The sequence below is a fragment of the Gasterosteus aculeatus genome, chromosome 1 (genome assembly GCF_964276395.1).
Source record: "Gasterosteus aculeatus chromosome 1, fGasAcu3.hap1.1, whole genome shotgun sequence".
Classification (NCBI taxonomy): domain Eukaryota; kingdom Metazoa; phylum Chordata; class Actinopteri; order Perciformes; family Gasterosteidae; genus Gasterosteus; species Gasterosteus aculeatus.
In genome coordinates, this window is record NC_135688.1 from 10,889,420 (window position 1) to 10,901,610 (window position 12,191).

The 12,191-nt window shown below is 41.6% G+C and overlaps 1 protein-coding gene and 1 long non-coding RNA gene across 6 annotated transcripts in view; one reads left to right on the forward strand and one right to left on the reverse strand.

Moving 5' to 3' along the window:
* Positions 1-12,191, forward strand: part of stx1a (syntaxin 1A (brain)) — a 36,377-nt gene that overhangs the window by 16,985 nt on the left and 7,201 nt on the right. For all 5 annotated transcript variants that reach the window (XR_013461943.1, XR_013461941.1, XR_013461944.1 and 2 more), the window contains exons 4-6: positions 6,334-6,408; positions 8,411-8,484; positions 8,750-8,858. Coding sequence is in view for 2 of the 5 variants with exons in the window: in XM_040185503.2 (XP_040041437.1) it covers positions 6,334-6,408; positions 8,411-8,484; positions 8,750-8,858 (258 nt within the window). In the remaining 3 variants the exon portion in view is untranslated. The remainder of the gene's footprint in view (positions 1-6,333; positions 6,409-8,410; positions 8,485-8,749; positions 8,859-12,191) is intronic.
* LOC144400009 (uncharacterized) lies at positions 5,242-5,683 on the reverse strand. The gene is made up of 2 exons (XR_013461952.1): positions 5,491-5,683; positions 5,242-5,394 (listed from the first exon to the last, which is right to left on the reverse strand). It is a non-coding gene; the product is annotated as an uncharacterized LOC144400009 (long non-coding RNA).

Genomic DNA, 12,191 nt, shown 5'->3' on the forward strand with positions numbered 1-12,191 from the left:
CTGTTTTTCAAACGGCTTACTGTTTGCTCCCTCTGACGTCCACAGCCTCCCGTTTCTTTCCTCCGACTCTTTAACCTGTAGCTCTGCAGATGCTCATTTTAATTGCTTGTTTTTGGAGTGTTTCTATTTCGAGCATCAGTTTTGGGTGGAGGGTGTTCCCACCCTGTTTGCCAAAGCTCCTCCACCCTCTGCCCACACGTTAGAGTTGTGGTTTTCCCTTCACTGTTCTTCTACCTTCTGATTTCTCTCTTTCTACCCTTTATCTTTCTCCATTTCTTTCTCATTAGCATTATGTCTGAGCGGATGTTAGTCTTTGAAGACAGAGTTTCATCTTGTGGAATTATAATATCGCAACACAACGAGAACTGTCAAAGACACGGCTAAGGACACAAGCACATTTATGCACATAAAAGAGGTCAACGCTAGTGAGATAAATCACTTTAACGGCCCTCTGTGCTCCTGACCCCTGAGCCAGCGAGGGGAGAGTGAGGTCAATGCTCTTATCTAGATGGAAATGTCTCGTGTTGACGGGCAAGAGGAGGTTTCAGAGGCACAGTAGCACTCAAATGTTTTCATCTTTACGTGGTAGAGTTCCGTCACCGTTTTCTGTTTGACAGTAGGTGAAGGTGTCGAGCCTCGTTGTATGAGTTTCATTGTGCCTCTCCAGCGTTCCCCCGACCATTATAACGGTATAATGAAATGAAAATGTGTTTTTTTCCCCCTCACACAGCAGTTTCAAAGCACCGACAGGCCCGCGAATATGTCTGTATATGCGTGAACGTGGCGTCGCATTAACGGACTGACTGCGCCCCCCCCGCGCGCCCCCCGAAGTTGTAAACCCAGGGGAAACACTGCTCTCTGACTTCATCCTGTATTCCAGCAGTAAGGCAAAGATCAGTAATGTTTGAGGGATGAGCTCACATCTGAAACATCAGACAACTGGACTCTAGACGATCAATAACCGGCACAAACACACACACACGAAGGACAGGTAATATATTTACAGAGCGAAGACCATGAATACCTGCAAGTTAGTGGTTAGCAATTGACCCTGAGTTCCAGCGGAGGAAACAGAAGTGGCTCTGTGTCTCGTTATTGTCACAGTACCCCGACATCATACTGACACACGCATGCACGCGCACGCACACACACACACATACACACACACGCACACACACAGTCGATATAATAATAGGAAAACTGATTGCTGATTGTGACACCAAGAAGAAATCTGCATGGTGTTCTTCTACAAGTGGATACATGCTGCTGCTGTGCAGTCTAAGGTGGAGCAGCCGCTTTGGTTAATGGCGTTCATCGCGCTGGCTGTGATACCGAGCTTCAGGTGCAGTGTTAGATTGATGTTACTGCAAAAATGTGACAAATCCACTCTCATCTCTCACTTGGCTGGAGACAAAAACGGCTAAATGTGAGAAACCGTCCACCTGGCTCTGATCACATGTCTTCTTAACGGGTCTTTGACTGATATCAGGAGCATTTAAATCTGCTCAGTTTCACTCCTGGTGGTTGGATTTTGTTTGGGCGAATAAAGAGCAACGTTTATTTATTTTCCATACAGCTGTGGGTTTGGTCACATTATTACAGATGGTTAAAGACGCATGCAGTGCATGCTTAAGACTACAATTAGTCCGAGGTTGGAGTCGATGTAGGACTTTTGTTGCATTCAAAGGAGAATTCTAGTATTATTTATATTTTCATATAAATAAAAGACCAAAACAAACACAATTTTGCCTTAGTTCTTAACACCAAGCTATTTGGTTGAGAAAAGGACAGCGATTTTTAACCTAAAGCAACACTTTATCACCATTGTAACTTTTCCTTAAAGATGGATTTATAACATTTTGGAAATAACAGACTTATTTTCTGCTTCCACATTTCTTGCATTTCTTCCTGACTTGCAGCATCTCTTTTCCTTTGCCACTTTGAAACAATCTGTCGGTGGCGAGAGGGCCAACTGCCCACATCGCCATAGCAACGCAGTCTTTATGATGGTAACAAGCGTGACCTGAAGATTTCATTTGAGAGCGTTTGTGAGAGGGATAGTGTGAAGCCAAAGCTCGATTGACTCCTCAGTTTCGCCTTCCAATTTGCTGCTCTCTAACTTCTCCCTCTACTCATTCATCAGTGTCTGCTCACTTCGTCTTTACAGACAGCGTATGATGAGGCTCAATAGACACTTGATGATGCAGGTTGACCGCGGGAGGAAATACACATACCAAACTAGCTTACGGCCTAAAGCTGAGCTCTGTTTTTATGTCATTATCTCTGTAATGCTGGTGCAGCTGACCTCACAGAGCAGGTTAACAGAGGTTGCTATGGTTACACAGAAATGACGAACACTGCTCCATAACCCTTAAACCTCTGTGTGTCTGAAGTTGCGCAAACGTGCACAAGAGGACACAAAGATGAATATTTATAGCAGCGTTACAAAATGATCCATAAATTTAAAGTCCATTCCTTTTAATTTACAAGGAAATAACTAACCCTTGTTTATGCTAAAAGTAAACAGATTCATTTATTCTAAAAGTAAACCGATTACAGTAAACCTGCATTCCTAAACAAGTAATGTGTGATTAATAAATATTTACACTTATTAGGTAACTCCTTGTCTGCTTGCGGACCCAGTCAGAAAACCAGGCTTCATACGGCAGTGTCATCAAACACAAGAAAGAAACATCAATAACATCCTGCCTGGGCTTCCTTGTGGCACCGCAGATTTGACATGTATGAGTTGGATCAGGGACCTTTGATGCATTTCATCCCTCCTTTCTGCCTCTTCATTTCCTGTAATCCCTAAATCTTTCTGTCCAAATGAGTTGGGAGTCGTAGTAGCTGTAGGAGCAGTGATGATCGAGGAGTATGTCCTGTTGAATGAATGACTCACTCACTATGAGACGGTTAGAAGTCTGTTTTTTTATATTTGATTGATTTAGTATGTTCTGTTTATACTGTTTATAGTCGCCTGTTGGCTCTCACACCTGGGTCCGAAAAGCATCCGCTGAAAAAGAAAACGCCATCTGGTGTGGTCTCATTGGAAGGCACATGTCAAGCTTTTCGCTCGTCAATTAACGCCTCGTTCTCATTACCGATTCGTTCAATAGGCACATCACACTTTTAACGTGGTTAAGCTAAAGACCAAAGTTTGGTTCTAAATAACTTTCAGTCATCTGGGTGAAAGTCTTGTGTTTGCTTTAACCCACCCATCCAGTCTGTCCTCCCCTTGTGGACCTTTCACTCTTTATACTGCTTTACTTGACTTTCCAACTTGCTCTGAGCATCTGATATTGTGGCAGTGTCAATTAAATACGATAAACTAAAAATGGCATAACGAGCACATGCGGAATGACTTGAGAAATCGCTGTGTTACCACTGTGATACCCGCTTACGTCTTACCTGTAATTTCATCAGTTAGCACTCTGCATGTGCACCACTTTGTGCCATTAAGCTGTTTGCACCGTAGGCTGATATCTGCTGATATTGAAATATGTTTGTTAAACGGATTAATGTGTCTCATGTTCATGATCTCCACTGAGCTTTTATCGTTTCGTATTATCAAGCTTTTCACAGAATTTCTCCCTGCTATTGTTTGCTATAAGCTGCTGATTAGGATTCATATGACATCTATTATGAATAGAATGATGCCTGATTATAATAGTGGATCTTCCACCACATTCAGTCGGTGCGTGTTTGGGAATTTTCTTGTGGGCTGTTTTTTATTTATTTATCTCAAACTGGAACGACGAGACCTCATATTATGAAAATGTGTAGTTCACCTGCGAAGGAGACAATATGAGTATCACGTCTTTTTGAATCGTCTTACTTTTTACAACATATTTTTTTTAAATTGAAAATCTACCAGAGATTTAAGTCTTCCTGAAATGATGTTGTGAGTTTATGCATCGTGGCTCTGTCTGTAATCAGATGCAGATGTTTGCTATGGTTTCAGTTCAGTCTCTTCTCATATTTGCGATTTATGCAGCTTTGAAGAAGGAGTTATTGTGCAGAAACAGGCTCATTATAGAGAAGTGCTGCAGGCAGTTGGGTTTGATTGAGTGGTCGGACTTTTATGTCTGGTAACTTCCAGGGCTTGTTACCATATGGAGATGTGGCTCACTTAAAGCGTTAAGATGATGAATGACTTTCTCGCTGCTTTCAATGTGCTAAAAATGGCAATTAATGCTCCAGGGTTATAGTGCGAAAGAGAGAGAGTGTCTGCGAAAGCCAATTTATTTGACTTTTTTTCCTTCTTCTCTTTATCCAGATATGTTTTGCTCCCCTAGAAAATAAATAGACAACACCACCATACTTTAATGTGTTTATAATTACATTAGTTTCTTCTAAACCATTTATTAAGAGTTTATACATGTTAAATAGATTCATTTGTAACCACATGTGCACCAAAATGAAAATATGTGGAAATATGCTGTCCACATATCTAAGGTGATTGCGGTTTTAGGGACTTGTCGCTCTGTAATCAAGTAAATGACTAAATGTATTGAATTATTATATTGACATGACCACGTGATGGGAATAGCACAATATACACACTGTAGAGCTGTATGTCGATAGATTGAACAGAACACCTGTTCCCTCTTCTCCTCAACACTGACAAAAGGCTTGTATGATCAAATAGGACACAGTTTTAGTCATGAAGGGAAGCACAATGGAATAGTAATGCAAATCTGTTTTTATTTTATGCAATTTCAACGAAAGTTCTTTTTATTGATGTGTGAGACAGGACGTTATTAATCTGCAGAGTAGTTTACTGCCAAATTAACCTAACCTACAACTTTGCAGTGCCATTTCCCACATGTAATAATATGTATAAGTGTGAAATGTGATAATGAAACAGTTGATTGGGAACAGAAGAGAGAGAGAAAAAAGAAGTTTGTCCTAAGCAACGTGTCGTGACAGTCATTTGGAAGGTTGCACTGATGAATGTCTGTGCCTGTGTAAACTCTAATATGGAACATGTTTTTGTGATTTGTGATTGAGCCATTGACTGCAACATGCCTCCGCATTTACATCAAAGTAAAAGAAACAAATTTAGCAACTCTTCCGCGTACTCTGGCTGAACTGTGGTCACTGAGCTGTCTCTCTTTGTGAGGGTGGTCTTTTGAAACAACTATGTTCCCTTTTGCCTTCTGACTTGTTTGGACCCTGGACTTTAGAGCACACCAGACTGTCACGTATTGCCTCCACTGGAAAAGACCCAAACGCAGATTTGTTAGTCACCATGTATTTTATTCGTGAAAAGGAGGCACCGGACTAGGAGGTGACGGGGTGGTGACGGCGGTCCCGGATTCCAGAGGTGGGGGAAAAACAGTGAGCGGGATTCCCGGGGAGGTGCGTGGGCCATGCGGCCCGTTCAGGTGCCTGGGTGAAAAGAGGAAGACAGGACACTGGTTAGTTTTAGAACAGCGGCCTCTGACTTCTTGCTGTTCTTCGACCTGAGTTGTCGGTCTGACTCACAAACAAGACTAACAATCCGGCGGGGAAGAGGCTTCGGGGCCGCTCCTAAATACCTCCCCTGATTGGAAGGCAGCAACAGGTGGGTGATTGTGGATGAGACGCAGCTGGGCCCTGCTCTCACCTCCGTGCTGACGTCCGGCCCCCTCGAGTGCTGGTTGGTGCCAACACACCGACGCCTCCTGAGGGTGGCGACCTGACACAGACAACCCAAATCATCAGTATTCCTCTGAAAAATCAGTCTCTGCTATGTGTGTATTTTTATCAAACCGTGCCGGTGTTGTGCTCATGGACTCTCTCGTGCATTTGTGCATCCTGGAAAAAAACAATTGGTTTTCAAAATCTGCCAGCGGGTCAGGCTGGAGGAGTTTGATGATTTGATTGGTCGTCCTTGAAATCTGCCCAACTCCACCTCCTGCTGGTAACAATGCATTCATCCTGTTGTTGTTCAGATTGCGCAGCAATCCTTCACAATTTAATTTGTTTCTCTGGTCACCAAAATAGCAGATCTTACTTGTCAGCACCCACATCTCCAACAACCCACATGAGTTCCCTCTCCATGTTTCCACAGTACAGTGTGAACGTTTGAGGGTGTAGGCCTGGATGTAAACGAGGACAGTAGACTGTGGATGGAACCTTGTCTCAAAGAGAATAAGATGTGCTCGTGCTGATAAATCGTTTGTTCCTGTTGGGAATTACACTCCGAGTCGTTTATTGTGTTTAAGTATTGATTCTGTCATTGGGAAAGTGGCTTGTTTCTGAGAGCGGGCGAGTTTGTTAAGTCCAGTAATCTCTTTTCTCCGCTTTACTTTTCTTCTCTTCTCTCCTGTTATCATCTTTCCTCAGAAACTAAGGCTGAGCTGGAGGATCTCATGGCAGACATCAAGAAGTTGGCCAACAAAATACGCTCCAAATTAAAGAGTGAGTACAATTAGTGTAGAGCTGCAGCTTGTGATTCTCTTCTGTGTCAGTGAGACCCTTTTGAGTTCCTGTGTGATTACATATTTACATTTACATATGACATTCAAGGAATGATCAGCAGACCAGAATGTGAATGTGAACAAAAATATTTGAAGTTGCAAATTGCAGATTTTACAATAATAAATAATCCATTGTAGCACATTTAGTCCCTTCTTTGCTTTTTCGGTTCCAGCTTTAACCCATAACAATACATCAGCATTTATTTCTGGTTGATATGTTGTGTTATTGATATGAACTAGCAAAGTAAGTATTAACTATTACTTTTCACCTCTGTCAATAAGTTAAGTAACAGAAATTTCATAAGCACCTATTATCATAATCAATAAATCATGACGAGCTTCCCAAATCTGAATATTTGTTGATTTTCTTCTTGTCGTCATCATTGTGAACTAAATATTACAATAATATTATTTGGTTGCACAAATGAGAATAATTTGAAGATACCAAATTGTAAAAATGCGTGTCAGATTCATTGATTATAATAATAAGATGCATTGCTGCAATTGGTATCATAATATTTCAACCCCATCATTAACCAGCGTGTGCAGCGGATTGTCTCCTATGTGATGTGACAGCCAGGGCGCTTCCTTGGAAGAGGAGAGGGGGTAACAAGCGAGTCATGAAGAGTCCCGTATAAAATTTGGCAGCAAGCAGGCGAACTCAATTGGCTCTCGTAGGGTCTCGGCTGCGGTGGGCCGAGTCATTAGTGTCACTCAACAGAGGAGCTGCCTGCGATTCGTTTGCTCGAAGTTTTATTCACACTCGTGCACAGAAACTGACTAATACTGACTAATATAATACAGCATCCCGTGTGCGGGCATGATTGACACCTGCACCCCTTGACATGTACTATGAGAGTTATTGTTTGTGTGTATTGTCGTGTATGAGTGTTTTTCACCTTTCCGCTTTGCTTGTACATTTTTTATTGTTGGATTATTTTTTTACACTGTCTATTTCACCCATTTTTACGTAAATCCCCCCAAAGGAGCTTTTTGATGTCGCTCTTGTTTTTCTTATGTGAATTTGTTTTTCTTATGTGAATGACACACACGAGTGCTATCAGGCACAAAAGGCTCTGCATCACAGGCCTCTGACGGTGTCTCTCCAGTTCAATCGGTTGTTGACACGCGGTTCCTTTGTGTAAGTGTGTGTGCCTGCGGTGTGTTTGTTTGCGTGTGTGCGTTTGTGTGTGTTGGGTTGGTCGGTAAGTGACGTCGTCTTTGTCATACTGCATCCTGGGAAAGGTCCTGAAAAAAGGCTAAAACATAATACGTATTTGGTTTGCAATAATTCCTGATTAATTTAATGCAGTCTGTTTGATAAATTATTCCTACTGTGATTTGGGGAGATATCTCATTTAATATATTCTATATATCTATTATTAAGACTGAAATTCTGACCAAAATATGCTGAGTTTCAGACAGGTGAATATCATCCAAACCCCGAAATAGACACATATACAGTCTATAGACACATATATATATATATGATTCAGGATATCTGGTGAACATAAACGTTTAAAAAAAATCTTTATGAACTGATTTGTTCATTTTATATATTTCCTATATTTATATTAAAGTATGTTACAGTACAGTACATTCATCCCAAGTTACTATATTCCTGAAACTGAAATGTCTGTTTTTAACTGCATTGGTCAATGTGTTTACTCTTTTGGCTACCGTATATCTGTTAAAGCGGGGAGGCCATTAGTTTCGATATGTCTCTCAGTGCGTCCAACACTTTGGTTCAGAGCAATTTGTCTTGACAACTGCTGCTGTCACCATGCAAACAAACGTGGATTTTATTGATCTCTTGATCTTTTTTTTATGGTGTGGCTTAAGGAACTTACAGAGGCAGTCAGAAAGACTCTATTTTGCTTTTTTCCTGAGGATTTTCCAGAGGAGCACTTGTAATTGGATGTACATGTTCTGTATCTTTAAAGGTATCCAGCAAACCATTGAGCAAGAAGAAAGCCAGAACAAGTCAACAGCTGACCTGAGAATACGCAAGACACAGGTATCGTTCAATTCAACTTTAACAAGATAAAATGTTTTATTGGCACTTCCTCCGGTTCCTCTGTGCAAAGCATTGTGGGCCAATTGTGTCCCAATAAGAAATCAATTTTTAAACCTTTGTTATTTCTTCAGTATGAGCATTCTTCCGGAGTATGGACTATAGTCAATGTCATTGAGTGCTTGCACCTGCTCATATCCTGTTTATTTATCATTTTAGTTTTTTTAAAGTCTGTGTCCACTGCTGTGGTTCATCGATGTGTCTCTAGCACTCCACGCTTTCCCGCAAGTTTGTGGAGGTGATGTCAGAATACAACACCACCCAGTCAGACTACAGGGAGCGCTGCAAGGGACGCATTCAGAGACAGCTGGAGATCAGTGAGTAGACCTGTGATACTAAACTCCCCACCACCCTTCACACAGACTGCAGACATGCTAACAAGTTCTTATCGTCCGTTTTTATAAAAGTGCTCCTGCTATGTGTCTGTTATGTATGATTTTCTGTGCACCCGTCTTTGAGGAGTCCATTTTACTAATATAGACATGCTGTCAAAATCTGTGCAATGCATGAAATGTCCCACGACATAAGCCCAACATCCTATCAACAACAGCTATCAGCGTAACATGCATTTTTCTTGATTTACCGGCAATGGTACTTTTTGAGCAAACAGTTTTTACTTTGTGTAATAGTTAAAATAACTAGGTAAATAATAATAACCCTAACCCTTTCCGCCAACCTGACTCTGTTCATGCAAGTCAACTTATTACACTTTAATGGGAAAACAAAAGGGGAATTTTATCTGGCACGCAGGTAAAAGAAGTAGAACATAGACTAAACATAGATCATTTTAAATTCATCATGCAAATATGCTAAAACAGATTGTAAAAACCCTCCCCATACTTATAATAATCAACATCAGTGAGAGCAAAACATAAAACCCGAGGTACATCAACCCATTATCATCCCACCCAATCATCCATGGCAACAACAAGTTCAATCGTTTCGTCTGTCGTGAAGCTTAGTAGTAAAATCCACCCGCACTGTAAACACGATACCAAACCACATAGAGTACATCACCAACACCTACGCCCATGTACACGCACACGCCGGGTCGCTCTAATGAGGGCTTCTCACTCTGATGTCATGTACTCACACGGTTTGCTTTAGATGAATGCACCGGTATGATCTGTATGCCCGGGCACCTGGACCAGTTACTGCCACGGCATCCTGGCAAGCTGCTCCCTGCCAGCTGCCCCAAACAGTCACCATGGTGTAGTCACCCTGCACACAAATGCCCACACAAGCATGCAGAGCAGAAGACTGTGACTCATTTAGTGGTAATAGCACGGTGGAGAGCAGACACCGTTTGTGCTGCGGGACGCTCGGCAAAGACGTAACGTCCTCTGGCCATCTGTCAGACACATGCACATGCAACACAGCAACCCAGGTGGGCATGTGAATCCACGGCGTGTGGTCCAATCAAATGAACAGCGGTGGCCGCACTCAGTGCTTTACGCACCTTGCTTCCCTTTTCATAAAGCTCCTCCAGACTCATTCTGATTTGGTTTGTCAGCCGTTGGGGGTTGAAGGTCAGTTCACCTGTTGTCGAGGAAGGGATTAAACATTCAGACTGTGGGGATTGAACGTTGAAGGAATGAGGCATTAAAAGAAATGTGTTGGTCATGGTTTTGTAGGAAATTAAATCTAAATTGAATTCCTCTAGGGTTTTGTGAAAAGAGAGCTGTTTTTTCTGTTGGGCCAACACCTTTGACTTGTTTGCTTGTGAATCGATAAGAGCATGTCACACAAAGAGGGACAGCTGGTCTGTCATCTATATTGTGTCACTGTGAATATCGACGTTTCCTCTTTCCAGTTTGCTTCTGGATACAGAGATAAGAACATAAAAGCAAGACTTTGACATACTGTAACTACTTGTACTTGTAACCCTCAAAACAAGTTTAACAGTAACCCCTAAGTCCAAATATATCTGCATCAACCCCCACCAAACTGCCTTTATGTATATTTGGGGTTAATTCTTTGCTGAATTAAATACTATTAAAAAACACTTTTCGGTATACCAATACAATACTACCACTTCTGCAAAATATATACTGTGTTATTTAACAGTCCAGATCTAATAAATAAACAGTGATTTCCTTTGCAATAGTAACTGCTGAGCTATAGAGTAGAAACACCTTTTTGCCCTTTTGCCATGATTTTGATGGAAAGAAACTATTGATCTTATTTAATTCTCTGCAAATAAATGTGTTTTCCCACATGTCCAAAACAATTCCTTTAAAGGCACATATCTTTCAGTGACACATCTGTTTGGATGTCTTATTTTACACTTCTGTAGCCTTTTAGTTTATAATCGAATGTGAATATCTTTCATTTATTTGCTTCTATTAGCAGACACACCCAGTCGGAGGACGGGTCATCGCAGGCCCTCTTTGACATTTCGTTGTTGTGTTTCATTTCCCAGCAGACATTCGTTGAACCGAGAGAGACACACTTACAGCGTTGAACACTAACACAATCCTCCTGTATAGCAAACAGATTGACCTATGCAGATAAGCTACACATGCATTTCACATTTTTTTGCAGGTGAAAACAGAAGCATAAAAATCACTCGCCTCTTTTGCTGTGCAGGCGTGCAGATTTGTGCAGTTTTTCTTGTCCCTCTTTTCCTTTGGGGATCACTTCAGTTGTGTTACATTACAATGGAAATGAAATCATACTGTTTTTCGCAGCAACATAGTATGAACAATTTAATAGCCTAAATATGCTACGGGTGAAAGGAGACTTCTTGGCTTCATAATAGACTTCTCCGGGTTTGGGTCTCCATGGTAACAAATAAGAGCCTCCCTCGAAGCCTGTCAGGGCTTTAAAAAAAAAGGGCGATGAGTTTGTGTGTGTGTGTGTGTGTGTGTGTGTGTGTGTGTGTGTGTGTGTGTGTGTGTGTGTGTGTGTGTGTGTGTGGGAAGGGAGATAAATAGGATAGGGTAGCACCAGAGTGCCTTTGTTTTTTCCTTCTTCCCAATTATCCATGACTCATTGTCACTCGTCGCCATCTTTTAACTCTTTAACTGTGGATCCTCTTTAATGTTGTAGTTTTAGCCTTAATGGTAGAGACATTATTCATAATCAGAGAGGCCTGGAGAATAGGGAACATATCACAGTAGTATGCTGAGTGTGGTCCCTCACTCCTCTTTTCATCCATTCACTTGTCAAACTGAAAAATGTCATCGCCTTACATGAGTAGATACTTAAGTATGGTAATGAAACAGCGGGACCACTTCACCATAAGCAAGTGAAATTCATTGCTTTGATATTGATACGAAGTTTGGATTAGACATGATAGGCCCAGTTTGATCCAAAAGTATATTCTGAAACATACAGTTGAGGTTTGGGAGCAGCTTCATCAGTATTCTGTTCATGAATGTAATCACTGGCTCTGCCTTTCGACATCATCACTCACCATCGACCTCCTCGCTCTGCACTGAGGCCTTCATCACGTATAAATACAATACAAACGCGTACTCAAACACACTCCGATTGGGTCGTGACTACATATTTTGTAGTTCCCCCCCCAAAACCCCCTGCTGCAGCTGCTGTTCCACAGCTGCTGTTCCAGCAAAGGGCGGAGCGAGTCAAAGCTTTTTCAAAAATTGTTGACTGTGCATATACGACAAGGAGGTGCTCATTGCGGC